This window comes from Sebastes umbrosus, chromosome 17, assembly GCF_015220745.1.
Source record: "Sebastes umbrosus isolate fSebUmb1 chromosome 17, fSebUmb1.pri, whole genome shotgun sequence".
In the NCBI taxonomy this organism is placed as follows: domain Eukaryota; kingdom Metazoa; phylum Chordata; class Actinopteri; order Perciformes; family Sebastidae; genus Sebastes; species Sebastes umbrosus.
This window is the reverse complement of record NC_051285.1, coordinates 24,277,315-24,294,546: the sequence shown is the minus strand read 5'-3', so window position 1 is coordinate 24,294,546 and position 17,232 is coordinate 24,277,315. Positions and strand designations below refer to the sequence as shown.

Genomic DNA, 17,232 nt, shown 5'->3' with positions numbered 1-17,232 from the left:
ACAAAGTACTTTGTAATAACTGCTAAAACATCAATTCCTTTTCAAATGCATTTATCTCTAAACCCTCTCATGCTGTCCAAAGCACTCCCGTCCAGGCAGAATGAGGTCTTTGTTAAAGTGTAACAACACAGACAGTCCCTTCCTGTCCTCTGTGTGGGGGAGACACTACAGCAGGACATCAAGATAAGACTGCTGTTAACAGATAACAAGATTTTGCTTTCCTCTCTTTTCTCTGTCTGTGCAGGCAGTGAAACAGGCCTGATGTTTCGAGGCTGGAGTCTCTGCTTCACTCAGAGGTTCTTGAAGGCAGGTGTAGTAAATGCACCTGAGTGTTGAGCCCTGTAGGAAGCTGCAGGCGAAGACTGTCAGTTGTTGTTACAGCTTAACCGAGACTGCTGGGTTTATTCATGCCTCCAGCTCCCAGCCTAGACATGAGGGGGAAGCTCAAAACAACTGCTCTAGTCTACCATACCACGTTAAATGACAAGATGCGATTGGGAATGTTAAAAATAACTCTGTTGCACAAGTTAAGCTATCCTGCACAAAGAAGAAATCCTACAATTTCCATCATGCCATTATATGACGGTATTTATTCTCCATGTTGTGTTCTTTAACTGTGCATTAGATGAGGCTTGTCAGATTCATACAGAGGAGCGGAGAGTCTGGACGGCAGAAATAAATGCAATAAGCCTGTAAAAGACGCGGAGCTCAGATTCAAAGGAGATTCAAGATTCTAGCAGTTGTGTTGTGCTCCGCTGCGAGTTTGTTATTCTGACCCCGATAGTCTTCGCAGGCTAATTAGATCCATCTCAACAACCCAAGCATCTCTAAAAAAAACTTGGAGAGCTGATCACTTCAAACTGGACACAATCTCCTTTAGAAAACATTAAGCCAAGTGTACATCAACATATATGTTACTCCGACATTAAATTGGACTCCAAAGCATGAAATTGCTTCAAAATCGAAGAGCAGCAGCTGTGCTATTTTGTGATGCACAGCAGAGTAAAACTGATACTAGGGATGCAATGAGGAGCCCAACCACCCAAGCTAAAAGCGATTGCACATGCAACATCTTCCCTCATCTATTTCTAATGAAGACGGCAACAAGAAACTAATTATCATGAGCTTTTTGTCAACAGGTTATATTGCGATGTTTGTAAGACGCTGTAATATTCTCTAGTGACAGTTAAATAAGAGAGCAATCAAGTCATTAAAGTTGTAATCTATAAGATTTCATACCTGATTGATTTGGTAACACCCGTGGTTACCGTGGTAACTACAAATGCAGTTTAATACTACAGCTCTACTACGTTGTAAAGAGAGTGAACAGTAAACAGTGAAGGTCTTTGCAAAGTATTTTTCGTATGCATTTTTTTGTATCCGTCATCCCATAAAAAACGTTACGTCCCGATGAGATATCAATGAGATAAAATTGTGCTGTGATTACATACTGCACATAATCACAGCACAATTTTATCTCATTGATATCAGCCGTAAAGCCTTTGCACACCAAGTCCGTATTTTTCATCCAAAATTGTCGCAGGTTTATAAATAAATAACTATGTGAATATTCACACAGTCACCATATTCCTTGGAAAGGGAATTTAAATGCTGTCTTTCAGGACAAACGAGAAAATCAAGTTTAACCTTTGTTGTCAGTGGAAACATTACATCAGTCAAGGTCAAATATTCCACAAATTAACGGCTAAAATGTCTGAAAATTAATTTATACCATCTTAGCAATACCTTGTTTAATTTAACATATGTGGCAAAAAAGGCACTAAATAGCCTGACACCTTAAAAAGATTCAGCAAGGTTGTCTGGCTGCTGAGTGTTTAGTGGATGCAGTAAAGTGCTTTTGCCTGAAACCTGCCATCCAAGCCAACTCCCTGATGGCTCTAATGACATCTAAAAAGGTCTGACCCCTGAGTAGTCTGGACAGGCAGCCAAATACTGCTTATAGGGCATCCTGGATCAGGCTGACAAGTACATAATCTCAGGGAAAGTGACTCAGGCCCAGCACAATGACGACTGTTCACCTTACGTGGCGTGGCTTGTACATGAAAATGTAAACACCAGATTCCCTGTAGAAAATGTTGAATCCTGATCGAGAAAACACTGCATGGCACTGGGTTGGCAAAGACAACCTGACAGCAAGTGTGCTGTGGTCATGTGTAGGGATTGTATTGACATATACAGTATTTACATTAAATGTAATTAATCTGTTCACTTGGATCCAGGTCAAGGGTATCCAGCTAATTTTCCCACCCTTTATCTTACAGCAGAGGGATTATCAGGGATTTTCAAATGTCCAAACAAAATTCACATATCTTTCTGACAAGGTCTTTTAAGCTCTCGGGATGTTACAGTACTACCCAACACGTTAATGGCAGATTTATAAGAGTTGGAGGTAAGAGACTTTCTAGTTGATAAAATGCCGGCTGACATTGTAGGCAGTCAAAGGCTCTTTTTATATATCCACAGGTCATTCATCTACAACAAACAACTCTAACAAACATCCTCAATATGAGTAAAGTGATTAAATGTATTAAATGAGTTAGTCTTTTTTTAATAAATCAACTCTCATCAATGAATATATCTCATCACTGCCTCCCTCTGTGTGCGGAAATGTTTGGATCACAAAAGATTGAAACAATCCCACGCAGCCACCACTGGAATCTAATTCTACTAATAGTATAATACTAATAATATTAGTGTAGCCTGCTCTTTATCTGAGACTGTGCATAAATAATGGGTTTGAACAAAATGTGGCCTACTAAGAAGCAAAAAAGAGTTTTGTAGAAATGATCCAGGAAGTGTGTGTACAATTTTAGTTATAAATGTGCAAATCTAACTTTGACAAACTCAGAGCAGACAAATCCTGGCGCACCCCTGTGATCATTGACGCCCACATAAGGGGGCCCGGACCCCCAGTTTGGGAATCACTGAGATAGATGTCACAGAGGGATTAAACGTAGAGCGGATGTTTACCTAAGAGAGAGGAGAGTTGGGTGCTGTGGGTGCCAGTGAGACTGGAGGTTTACTCTTCTCCTTACAATTATCGGCCACTCAGAGAAAGACAGCCAGCCAGCCAGCCAGCCACGCAGCTCTGTGTGTGCCCATGAATTATACATGGACTCCATTAAGACACTTAACAGCTGGTTCCTCAGGAACTTACCAGCAACGACTGCAGCCTGGTTCCCCCTGTGTGCCTGCTTATTAAAACAGCAGCACTCGTGATTAAGGTTGTGCAGTAATGTGCGTTCTGACCACCATAAACCAGCCAGTCACAGATCTATTTTCAGTTTCAATCTCATCTCTCTGGAGGGCGACTGGGCCAGCTGCCGATTTCCTCGCATGGCGGCGAGATGCACTACAGTAATTAAATGTCTGTTGTGGCTTACTGACCTTGCTGTGGTTCAGGCACTTTTCTATACCCAACTGTAGCAGATGTCCCGTGGCCATCATACCTATAGATCCAACAACGACCCGGGAGTAATAACTTCAGGAAAATACTGTTTTAATGAATGTTAATGGAAGAGAGGGGAGGTGGCAGACGGCCACAATCGTTCGTTGTAAAGCCGTAGTGAGTAAATGGAAGTCATCTGAATGAAGTGAAGACCTGTCCAAATGTAAACCACAATATACATTTGCACTCCACTCAAATTCAATTCTCCTGACACACGGCCTGACGTTTGGCTTGCCAGACTGACTAGTTTTTAAATGAGAACACTGCATTACCTCTTATTATGAATCAAAGACCATTCAATTATGAGACTTCAAAGAATCAGATCCAAATGTTCAATCTTGCCATTTTTACATTTTAAAGATACCCCAAGATCGAAGGGGGTATATTTTTTTTCTATTCCCTTTACTGCAATGACCCCATTCCCCCATGAGGAAAGCTTTCATCTAATCTAATCTCAATGCTCTTTCATGAAGTGTTTCCTTGCATTCATATTTCCTAAAGGAGATTAGTGGCATTTTGCAAAAATGCTACAGCTTGTATATTCAGTAGCTGTCCTTTCTTCACATCTTACACCTGCAAACATATCCATAGCATCTTAAAACGTCCAATGCTGAAATCTAATCAGTTCACTTGATGCTATATACAGTAAAGAAGCCCCAGATGTTGTAACAGATGTACAGTTGCATAGCCTGTCTGGGTTAATATCAAAACCTACATTATTTAATATTTGACTTCCTTACAGATTCTAAATTCGAAGGATTTGCAGTCTTTGGCTTCAGTTTAGCATCAGCCTGATAATGAGGCAACAAATGTTACAAGAAATGGGATTTTCTGGGTCTAATTCTATGTCGCTTAGTATCAATACTACTTTAACGCTCCTAACAAGATTCAGCCGGCATCATAAAATTTCACTACACAACCGCTTTAATATAATTCTAAAATCTATAATACAAGCAATCACACGGCTGTAAAATTGTTCAGACTAGGATTTTGTGCATGGCAACAGGCATTTTTCATAACAAATCCCTTATTTTCTATGGACAGGAGTTATTAGCATAACTATATAATTTGACATGATGATTAAACATCAGACTAAGACAGAAAAAGACAGATTTGAATATCAACACCACAGGGGAGCAAAATCGAGTGGGACTGAATCAAGACAGAGGCTTTCTACAGACAACACTTATTTGCCTTTTTCACCAGACCTGCAGTCTACAATGTGTAATGTTTTTCAATGAGATAGAGGTGCTAAAAATGGCTCCTTCAACAGCTGCTTTACCCCCTCCTCCTCCTCCCAAAATTCATCCCACCTTCTGCTTATGTCCCTTATTTTCTGAGCCATAATATTTTTCAAGATTAGACACACAATTAACTCTAATGTTCTTAGCGGCGAGAGAGGGGGCTTACCGCCAGAGGACAAAATATAATCATCTTCCCACAACTCAGCTCTGTGTAAGACAATGCCTGGGCATTAGCTGATAATAATGTGACATGCACAACACAATACACAACGCTTATCTCCAAAATGATGCGTCCATTGGAAGTCAGAAGTGGCAACAAAAGATTTGTTGTCAGAATAAATTGTCAAGTCTGTTTTACATGATAAAGTGAGTTTTTTTAGCCTACAGCTAAGCCCAATTCTTTAACATTGCACAAAGCGTAATCTAACAGAGGTTCAAGCATGTGTGGAGAGCTGAGCTGACACACTAGCAGGTAAGCAGGCTGCACACCAGCACCTGCAGATGCAGCACCCTGGGGACCTGTCTGCCACACTGTGTATCCTCACACTGAGATGGCTAGCTCAGATGCCGTGAGAGAATATTATGCAAAAACAACCAGAATACATAGTCATAAGGGGAAGAAGCATAAGTAGAGTAATGCTTTACAGATCTGGATGCTAGCTGTGGAATGTTTTGTAACTCCATACATCAGTTTAAATAAGCGATTCCCTCCATTTAAGAAGCAAAATATATAGTGTGCTAAACATTTACAGTTATGAAAATGAAATAGAATGAATGAAAATGAATACCAAAAATTAATTTGATCATAATTCTAAGCCTTGTTTACAAAATATGTGTGCCTTAAGCATAGCACCCACTGCATTTTGAAAGTTTAATGAATTACAGTATAACTTTTTCCAAATATTTTTACAGCATTTTGTAACAAAATCCTCTAAATCTCCTTCACTGCCTGGTGTGCAGCATCTTCTCTGCTATTTATCTACAGATAAATGTATTCTGCCGATATTCATCTGAGATATGAGGTACATGAAGAAGCCTCATTATCATCACGGTGAACAGCTTATTTGTCACGGAGCCCATTATTCCTCATTAGAAGCAGAGGGCGTTGTGGGCGCTGCAGAGCTAGGCATCAAGTGGCTACGTGATGAATGTGCTTTGGGTGTGTTTATCGCCCTAACAGTGTGACACAGCGGTGATGACCGACAGACTTGAGACAGCGGGGAAAATTCAGCACTGCAGTGACCTTGTTTTAACCGATAGGTTACATGGATAGAAAAGGAAATGTCTCTCTCAGTACAATCTCTGTCCAAGATGTACTTTGAGAATTTCAAGCGCATTTACTATTCAAAGTTGTTAGTAACGTTTGAACCAGTGGGTCATGTGATTACCGACAGAGGCAGGCAGACAAATGTAGGCTTCTCATATCTAGCCAGCGACTGACGATTAATTAAGCTAATGTTAACAACAGGAGTTGGTTGAGAACACCGTCTCCATCTGATCTTTTTTTCTCGGCTTGGGAGTATAACCGAGTGAGTGAGTTAGCTAGTTAGTTATCTCTCCTTCTGCCAACTACTTACTAACAGCAGGGCAAGAATACTGTAAGTAAATTCGATCAAACTGTTGAAACTCTGGCGGCGGGGAGGACAAAGCGAAAACATGAGTTGTTTTCTCTCTTCCACTTTGGATTTACTCCAATAAACAAACTATCAAAACGTACACGGACCCTGTACCTCCACCTAGAGAATGAGAGAATTTGCTGCTTTTCCCTACTTTCACATTATTGAAAATTGAATACCTTTGGGTTTTAGACAGTTGATCGGACAGAAAAAAAAGCAAATTGACCAAGCAATGCAAGCTGAGCAATATATCATGGTCCCCTGGGTCCAACAGAAACACTAAAGCATGACCTTTATGAACTGATCAGCCACTAATTTGTGTCATTAAGGCAAACTGCTCCTGAGCTACAATTATTGGAAAATTTAGCACATCATTTGGATGCCGCTGGGGACCCTGGTGCTGTCAGTAAGTCAATACTGTGGCCAAACTGTTATAGAAGTTAGGAGACATACAAACTTGAAATATCGGTCATTGTTACATTGACTTTATGACCAGGGGTTCACATATAATCTTGCCAATATATCTTCCCACTAGAATGCTCTGGCAGCAGCCCAGAAGGCAGTTTTAGTCCCTACCTGTGAAAAAGGAATGAGCTCTGAATACAGAGTGGCTGCACAGCCATTAACAGGACTCAGAAACAAGCACCACTATTAATCATTTTCACTCATTCTCTAGCAGGTAGCAATTTGTTCTTTCAGTGATTCAGGTATGAAATGGAGGGGGAAAAGTGGGAAGAGGTAGGGTAATGTGGCGAGGTAAAGGCGGGATCAGCGTTACACACTGCCATATAGGTGGACAGGAGCTGGCACAAGGCTTGTGCGGCACTGGCATGCTAAAATATTAACGTCTGGGGCTGTGAATATTCATGCGCGGTCGTCGCCGTCGTCAGATTGTGGAGGACAAAGCAGTGTCCCTGGAGTGTAATCCGATTCTACATGTTCCTGCTTCATTTCCAAGGACAGGGGGCTCTGGGCGGAGTGTGGGTGGCTGCCTGCTTGGAGGTGAAGCTGTGGCTGCAACATGTTTCAACCGACAGGAGGCAAGTGGTGGCGTCGGACTGCTGGGTCATGACAAGTGAATGTGACCTCAAGTCATTACTGTCTGCGTGGGGCCAATGACAATGGCTCAAGCTGTGGGGTCTCCACCCATCTTTCTGGTTGCAACTAATTCTTCATACACCTGTTCAATACACACACACCTGTAAGAGTGACAATAGCTGTTCTCCTAACAAGATTTACAGATCAAAGTTAACCGCTATTGTATCGAGATATTCAATACATCTTCAAAAGCTGTTGTGCAAAAATAATAGGGATTTTTTTCTGCTGTAAAAGAAGACCTAATACATACATGCGAGCGAGGGGGGAGGGTAGTTTTGTAGAGCAACCGGAGCACACACAAACACACACACACAAGTACACTCCCTGGATCTGCGTATCTGTTTTCAAAAAGGTAACCAAGCAACCAGCTGTAGGCTTATCAGGTAACTGCATTGTGCACCTGCTCACGGTTTCACTAGGTTTCTGTTTATCCTAGGTCAGTGCACTCTTGACCCAAACAGCTAGGAGTGGAAGGGGCACCAGGACAAGTCCTGCAGCACATTAGCAGGGGAAATGACTGTTCAGGTCCTATGCAGGGACTCAAACATATGTAGACTACAGACTGCATCTAGAGGTGTCTATTAGTAAAGGAAAGAAGTGGACAGACATGCCAGACAGGGCTAACCACAGTGTCTAATGATTGACAAACACATAATGTTTCTTGGACAAGCTCTTTGATGATAGATGTAAGAAACAGATTAGTTGGCACCAGGGTCTCTAGTCCAGAGAGTCCAGATTGCCTCATTTTTAAAACTGTGGTGGTGAATTTTTTTCATTCAAATAAACTCGGAAAAAACGTTGAAAATGTGGTAAGCATAAATACTGTCATGTGTGAGCCTTAGCATAGAGCAGTGTTAGTGTGTGTAACAGCATCTGATGTGATTGTCAAGAGCAGCCAACCCCACAGCAGTTGACCTCTGATAATATTGTCATATCAATAAACATCACCACAAAGAATTAAAAACGTGGCCCCATCAAAGAAACATTCTCACAACTACACTGTGTACAAACATTTCCAGAAAGTCTTTTCCTTTCATTACAACAAATTGTTTAGTAAAGCACTTTTACAGATTCTAAAGGCCCAGACACACCCACCCGACATCAAAGAACTAGATGAAGGCCGACCTTTGAGTCGCTTCACTTTGTCTTGTCAGAGTGATTTCTCTCACCGTGAGCTCCAAACTCTGACACGGGCAGACTAGAGCCGACAGTGTGGGACACACCGCAAAAACTAGGCCAGCAGACGCTCATCGACGGCCAACAACTCTCCGACGGCCGACTGTTGGCTTGGTGTGTCAGGGCCGAAACAGCCAACCCCAGCAGTTGGCCTCTGATAACATTGTAATATCAAAAACCCTCACCACAAAATATTTAAAAAGAGGCCTCATCAAAGAAGCATTTTCACTTCTACACTGTGTACAAACATTCCCAGAAAGTCTTTCCCTTTCCTTGCATCAAACTGTTTAGTAAACTTGACTTGTAATGTGAAAGCTGAATCTCTGCACTGATTCTAAATCCTCAACATTGACCACAACATCAAGGATTTCAGATCTTACAGTTTCATTTGTCAACATATATATGTATATTCCATGCGGTGCCTCGTGGACAAATGGAGCAAAGAAAATGGAGCAGAAACACCCTACTTGTTATTTTGCCATTTCAGAGAGGTTAGCATATTATTTTGTATTACTAAGCCATGTTAAAAGAATGCTACTGGTCTGGCAGACACTGTTCCTGCCTGCTGAAGTGGAACAGCGTCCAAATGACGAGGCCATGATGCCATTAAGATGGTAATGAGCCCAAACCAGCGTACAAAGCAATGTGAATCATGAGACAAAAGGAGGCTAAACAACACACTATACACATCTTATATTACACTCAGTGCCCCAGCTTTTACATGGAGAGACGTGCTGGATGATCCTAAACAAAGCACTTTTTTCATTACATACACTAATCAGCAGACTGGAATGTCATTGCCCTGACCATGGCTCTGTGGCTTCCCATCAAAATCTCAAAAAATGTCAATGACTAACATGGCAATTCGCTGCTTGAAGCCGACAGACGATGTAGCAAAAGTTTCACATCGTTGTTTGGAGTGGGAGGAGTGATCTGCTAGTTTCAGTGTAAATTCCAGGGATGCCACACCCATACCATAAAATTAAGTCAAGCATTTCCTACAATAAACCAAACAACAGTGGTGAATTAAAACTCATTTAAGATGAATAAATATTAACATCATTATCATATAGTTTTGATAAATAAATAACTCATGATAGTAATGTGTCTACATGTATTTCCCTGACTGATGATTTGAATGACAATGACACAATACCTGGGCTTTGGGTATCGGCCAATACCGAGTACCGATCTGATAACAATAAGCTGTATGCCTCACTGTGCGGAAGTGACTGGGATCATTCTTTTATGTGTAAGGCAACATCAGGCTTGACTGAAACATTGCTTTCTTAACTTTGTAAAACAAATGTAACAAATAAATACATAAATATAAATTCACAGAATTGTTATTTATTATTAAAATAAGAATCAAAAAATCTTGGAATTACAATTCAAGTGTAAACCTTTTAAATGCAGCAACAAAACTGAAACAGGAATCAAAATGACAATATATAATGTATATAGTATATAAACATAGAATTGAATTGAATAGCTCTGCCCCATTACCTATACCCGATCTAGCTATTTTAGGCAGTATCCGATATCAGATCCGGTATCGGTGCATCACTAAAAATGAGTGTTACCCAAACAAGATTTAAAAGATATCACATAGCTCTATTTAAGGAGGCTCCCAGCCAAATAAAGAATATCTCAATTTCACCTTTAAATCATTGACCAGCACAAGCAAGTAACTATTCTGATCAAAGGTTTCACAGCCCCCCACTGGTATCTACCCACCTACAGTATCAACAAACAGCCCTCTATAGGAGTGGGTCACTAGGACTAAACTTTCATCAAACGAGGGGTCCTGACATTGGAAGGTAAGTAAATGACCCCAACATAAACAAAGCTGTCAACAGGAGCAAACATGTGGTTAAGTTACATGTGATAGCCTGGGATTTCTTACTGGGGGAAGGGAAGGGGCGGGGGGTTAGCAGATGGTAGACAGAACAGGCCCCACTTTGAAGTCCTGCAGCCACAGGTTTGAAAGAGGATCAAGCTATTGTGTGTTAACCAGCAGACGATAAACCAAGAGACATCACACGGAAATACCCAGAGAGGAAAAATCCATAAAAAGCACAAACCATCTAATTAATGTGGGAAACCTAAAAAAACAATGCTGTAATTTTAAATACCTATTAATAATAGTTAATAGAAACATATCTGTAACTAAATTGCCAAGGGTATTATATAATCAATTACGCTTCAGTTCTGATGAACATGAGTACTGTACCAGGCATGCCACTGAAGGAAGATTCAAAGATAAATACAAAGTCCAGTTAATACTTATGGTAAAAGAAGTTGTTGCTTGTTCTGTTTTTGTATTTTGACATAATATGCTATGGTCCAACCAATAATTAATCATATTTACCTCTATACTCTGTGAATAGTATTAACTTGAACGTATAGGTCCTGTGTTGTGTGTTGGGTTGTGTCTTAAATATTGATGTGTTTTGTTGCTGTCAGTTTCGATGTTGTTTGTGGTCATTGTTGGTAAAGATTGTAATGTGATTGTGTACTGAAATGTAGCCTAAAACAATTCAAAGTGATTTAAGTGGACTCAAGGAAGAATAGCTGGGTTTCAGCCACAGCTAATGGAGATTTGAATAAAAGATAAAGATAAAGATAACCAACACTACAGGAATTCAATCAGTTCCTTCTACTTAACGATGGTTGCATCCTTTCCATCAAACCTTTCTTAATGAAGACCAACTAAACATATTTTCTTTATGATGAACTACAACTCTGATTCAGACACAACAGGCTATTATTAATATATCTTTAAACTATAGTGAACACTTTCCTATTTCTAAGACACACTATTTATGTCAACATGCAATGACCATAATTTTACTTGGGAAACAAAACTATGAGCCTGAACTAATGTTGTAGTTTACAATGGTCATTGTTGGTAAAGATTGTAACGTGATTGTGTACTGAAATATAGCATTAAACAGTTCAAAGTGATTTAAGTGGACTCCAGGAGGAAGAATAGCTAATGGAGATAACAAAAGATAAAAAGATGAAAAATCAGGATAAAACCACAACACGGCCACCTAGTATGGTTTACCTGATAGAAAAAGCAAGTCACTTTATTGTGGAGATAAAATGTGTGCAATGTTAGCAAACTTATCTGTGAGTAGGTGGTTAAGCTGGGTGTTGCTGGAGGCTTGTTGTGGTGTGCTAGCTGACGTTAACTAAACTGACCTTGGGTCGGAGTTACTCGGAACATAAAGTGTATTCAGATGTGGTTTGACTAAACACTAATAACCACACTAACTTGAGGTAATACAACCTAAAGTTATCAGCGTTTTTAACTTATCAAACCAGAGAAGTTTCAGTGTTAATAGTAGCATTAAACACGGCTGACCGGAGACGTTACTCGCTGCTGTTTTTAGTGGAAAAAGCCGTTATAATAATCAAAGTATAGTGAGAAAGCTTACCTGCGAAGAGGCTCAACAGAACCCAGCAGAACCGAGCTATCGACAGCTCCATTACTCTTCCAGCTACTCCAACACTTCTTCAGGGAAACTTGGTGGGAGAACTTGTGTTGAGTTCGAGTGAAAAAGCGTCGGTCCGGGTCGACTGAAGCATCCAAACTCTCTCACTCCTCCTTCTTCTCCTCCTCCTCTTCCTCGGCTCTCTGCAGGTGCACAGCGGAGCGAGCGCGCCGCAGGGTGTCACGTGACACACGGGGTTTCCCAAACTAGATCCCGGGTTGCCCTCTGCTGGTGTGAACCGGTGTGAACCAGGAGATGGACCACTGTGTTATCATGTAAGATATACCCTGTCTAGGGTCTCGTCTACCCAGCCAACATGGTTATGCTGGGGGTACCTGGGTACCAAGTTGGTATGGGCCCAAAATGGGCATCTTATCTGGGGCCCACTTGGATCAACTAAGTTGGTCCCACATTGGCTCCCCATGTGGGCTACCCATTACAAATTTACATTTACATTAATATTTGATATTTACTTATGTTTATATTTAAGCCTAAACGTAATGCCTGACACTATAATTTTGCTTTTACTTTTACTTGTGTGATTTCCCCTTTTATTTTACAATGGGAGATGTTCATGTGTGTGCCACCTGTTTTGTCCTTTGTGATAAAATGTTTTATTTATACATAGTGCAGAATTGTCAGATGTATAGGCTGAAATGTATGGAGTTTTATTAAACACAATTACCAAGCATGGTGATGCTTTGTCTGTTATTTTTGTGTTTACCAAAGGATCCTCCAAGTGTTGTGGTTGAAGTGTAACATTGGTGTTTTTTTCTTTTTTGTGTCTTTTGGCATTTGCCCTTATTTGCTAGCTGACGGTGTAGAAGAGAGAAATAAGTATAATATAAAACCGGTCCCTGGCTGGAACCACATTGTTACATGGTGTGTTCTGCTAAACGGGACACTTATATGCATTTAGAGGTAAACCCAAATTAAAAAACTCTCTTCATGGTTAGATATCACCAGTAGTAAGTGAATATTTCTGTGATTTTGTTGAACCCTTTAATTTACTCGTTAACACACTATAATACATTGACATCAGAGCTATAGTTACATCTGTTGATGGGAGATTCAGTGTTCAGCTCCAGATCCATTGTCACAATGGATGCCTCATGGAGGAAGAGAGTTCCTTTAAAAAAAAACTACTATGCAAGGAAGGTGCTGTGAAATATTATTTATTGGAAAAAATGGGAGGTGAGCTAACATTCGTACTCCTACTTGTATGGTCAAGATGGGCTGTATTTGAATGACGATGCTGCCAAATTAACCACCACTTCCTGTTTGTCTGAGCCGCAGCCCCCCCAATGTGTTTTCACTGTTCTCTGTCATGAGCAGCAAATGAACAGTATTACCCGGGAGTAATTTAATTATCAACCCACCACAAGCATCTCTGGATAAATATGAGAGCTGGATATGTAGCCTATGGTCCACAGTTTTGGAAATGCAGCTTGATATATGGGTTTGCCATTGATTCCCAATAAAGGCTATTGATTAAATTATATATATATACTAGCTTGTTTCGAAGGAGGCTAAGTAACGCTCCAAAATTACACTAAATTTTGGTGAGGAAAAACTGGCATAGCCTTTTTCAAAGGGGTCCCTTGACCTCTGACCTCAAGATATGTGAATGACAATGGGTTCTATGGGTACCCACGAGTCTCCCCTTTACAGATATGTCCACTTTATGATAATCACATGCAGTTTGGGGCAAGTCATAGTCAAGTCAGCACACTGACACACTGACAGCTGTTGTTGTCTGTTGGGCTTCAGTTTTGCCATGTTATGATTTGAGCATATTTTTTATGCTAAATGCAGTACCTGTGAGGGTTTCTGGACAATAGTTGCCATTGTTTTGTGTTGTTAATTGATTTCCAATAATAAATATATACATATATTTGCATAAAGCAACATATTTCCCACTCCCACGTATATATATATATAGTTAGTATCTCGCTTCCTCGAGTTAGTAACTAGTTCCCTCCAGTTACTAACTGGAGGGAACGAGTTAGTATCTCGTTCCCTCGAGTTAGTAACTCGTTCCCTCGAGTTACTAACTCGTTCCCTCGAGTTAGTAACTCGTTCCCTCGAGTTAGTGACTCGTTCCCTCGAGTTAGTAACTCGTTCCCTCGAGTTACTAACTCCTTCCCTCGAGTTAGTAACTCGTTCCCTCGAGTTAGTAACTCGTTCCCTCGAGTTACTAACTCCTTCCCTCGAGTTAGTAACTCGTTCCCTCGAGTTAGTAACTCGTTCCCTCGAGTTAGTAACTCGTTCCCTCGAGTTACTAACTCCTTCCCTCGAGTTAGTAACTCGTTCCCTCGAGTTAGTAACTCGTTCCCTCGAGTTACTAACTCCTTCCCTCGAGTTAGTAACTCGTTCCCTCGAGTTAGTAACTCGTTCCCTCGAGTTACTAACTCCCTCTGAACCCCTGAATATCGCCTGGAGTCTACCTGCCAGTGGAGCTGTCGCCCATGCCTGGCATGTAGACTCTGAAACAATGGCTGTGGCCCGGCGCCTACCAGCCAGGGGATCACTATGTGTGTCCATGCCTGGCAGTTTCGCCACGGATCCTCTGTTCAACCTTTCGGGTTGAACAGAGAACTTGCCCGTGGCGTGGTAGACCGCACCCGCCTAGGTCACAACCTTGTCTCTGGCATCTGACAGAGATGTTCAGAGTTTAGAGATTAGAGAAAATGGGTCCTATAAGTAAACTTTTTGGTAAGCACACATGACGTCACAAATGACGTCACACACGACATGGAACATAAGCTCCGCCCAATAACTTGTAGTACTGCTACCCTTCTCTGTGACGTCGTACATGACATCACGGAAGATAAGAGTCCCCACAAGAATCGTGACGTCAGTGACAGTCAGCACTAAATTACAGTCAAATCAAATGGAGCAATCAAATAATCCGATCATGCTCACTTTGATCAGCAGCCTAATGACCAAATATTGCAGCCAGCAGCAGGTGGAGTTAAGGGAAGCTTCAACAGCCTAATGCCAATCACAGCCGCTCCTCTCATCTGTCATCTCAACTGTTGGTCCACAACCTTATGGAGCAGTGAAAGCAAAGTCAACCTCCATGAGGAAATATATTCTAGTACAAAAGTAAACATAATCTAACACGGAAAGTAAATTACAACACATAAAATGATTTAAGGCACTCTTAACATAAGATCTAACGTGAAAATAATTTAAATGAAACAACAAGACAGATAGTAGACAATAACTGAACAGGCTAATTCTCCAGTCTGCACTATTTTCTCCTCCCCCGAGAGGGTGCTCTGCTCGCACACAGTAACAAGCCAACATTACGGCCAGTATTTACATATAAAACATAACTTCTCACTTTTCCAACTCACGCCATAGTGAAAGTCAACATCTAAATTATAACTACATTTCAGAACTACGGTGTCCTGTAAGGGACAAACATGGACAATTGCTCAATTCCGGATGGGAATTACAGCGCACCACCGACACCTGGTGGCTGATTTAGGCAACTGTCTTACATCAACTTCCAGGTGATCTCCCTCCAGCCAGCTGTCACCTTATTTAGGTGTTTGTAGTACTAAATATGAGAGCTGGATATGTAGCCTATGGTCCACAGTTTTGGAAATGCAGCTTGATATATGGGTTTGCCATTGATTCCCAATAAAGGCTATTGATTAAATTATATATATATACTAGCTTGTTTCGAAGGAGGCTAAGTAACGCTCCAAAATTACACTAAATTTTGGTGAGGAAAAACTGGCATAGCCTTTTTCAAAGGGGTCCCTTGACCTCTGACCTCAAGATATGTGAATGACAATGGGTTCTATGGGTACCCACGAGTCTCCCCTTTACAGATATGTCCACTTTATGATAATCACATGCAGTTTGGGGCAAGTCATAGTCAAGTCAGCACACTGACACACTGACAGCTGTTGTTGTCTGTTGGGCTTCAGTTTTGCCATGTTATGATTTGAGCATATTTTTTATGCTAAATGCAGTACCTGTGAGGGTTTCTGGACAATAGTTGCCATTGTTTTGTGTTGTTAATTGATTTCCAATAATAAATATATACATATATTTGCATAAAGCAACATATTTCCCACTCCCACGTATATATATATATAGTTAGTATCTCGCTTCCTCGAGTTAGTAACTAGTTCCCTCCAGTTACTAACTGGAGGGAACGAGTTAGTATCTCGTTCCCTCGAGTTAGTAACTCGTTCCCTCGAGTTAGTAACTCGTTCCCTCGAGTTACTGACTCGTTCCCTCGAGTTAGTGACTCGTTCCCTCGAGTTAGTGACTCGTTCCCTCGAGTTAGTAACTCGTTCCCTCGAGTTACTAACTCCTTCCCTCGAGTTAGTAACTCGTTCCCTCGAGTTACTAACTCCTTCCCTCGAGTTAGTAACTCGTTCCCTCGAGTTAGTAACTCGTTCCCTCGAGTTAGTAACTCGTTCCCTCGAGTTACTAACTCCTTCCCTCGAGTTAGTAACTCGTTCCCTCGAGTTAGTAACTCGTTCCCTCGAGTTACTAACTCCCTCTGAACCCCTGAATATCGCCTGGAGTCTACCTGCCAGTGGAGCTGTCGCCCATGCCTGGCATGTAGACTCTGAAACAATGGCTGTGGCCCGGCGCCTACCAGCCAGGGGATCACTATGTGTGTCCATGCCTGGCAGTTTCGCCACGGATCCTCTGTTCAACCTTTCGGGTTGAACAGAGAACTTGCCCGTGGCGTGGTAGACCGCACCCGCCTAGGTCACAACCTTGTCTCTGGCATCTGACAGAGATGTTCAGAGTTTAGAGATTAGAGAAAATGGGTCCTATAAGTAAACTTTTTGGTAAGCACACATGACGTCACAAATGACGTCACACACGACATGGAACATAAGCTCCGCCCAATAACTTGTAGTACTGCTACCCTTCTCTGTGACGTCGTACATGACATCACGGAAGATAAGAGTCCCCACAAGAATCGTGACGTCAGTGACAGTCAGCACTAAATTACAGTCAAATCAAATGGAGCAATCAAATAATCCGATCATGCTCACTTTGATCAGCAGCCTAATGACCAAATATTGCAGCCAGCAGCAGGTGGAGTTAAGGGAAGCTTCAACAGCCTAATGCCAATCACAGCCGCTCCT

The 17,232-nt window shown here is 41.3% G+C and overlaps 1 protein-coding gene and 1 long non-coding RNA gene across 2 annotated transcripts in view; both read right to left on the bottom strand.

The window, feature by feature from the left end:
- cxadr (CXADR Ig-like cell adhesion molecule) overlaps nucleotides 1-12,325 on the bottom strand; it is a 44,197-nt gene extending 31,872 nt beyond the window's left edge. Inside the window, exon 1 of the mRNA XM_037748394.1 lies at nucleotides 12,047-12,325. Within this exon, the coding sequence (XP_037604322.1) occupies nucleotides 12,047-12,098 (52 nt within the window). The 5' untranslated portion in view covers nucleotides 12,099-12,325. The remainder of the gene's footprint in view (nucleotides 1-12,046) is intronic.
- A 1,787-nt stretch (nucleotides 12,326-14,112) lies between these two features.
- On the bottom strand, nucleotides 14,113-14,792 carry LOC119475871. The gene is made up of 2 exons (XR_005203904.1): nucleotides 14,449-14,792; nucleotides 14,113-14,165 (listed from the first exon to the last, which is right to left on the bottom strand). It is a non-coding gene; the product is annotated as an uncharacterized LOC119475871 (long non-coding RNA).
- Between the last annotated feature and the right edge of the window lie 2,440 nt (nucleotides 14,793-17,232).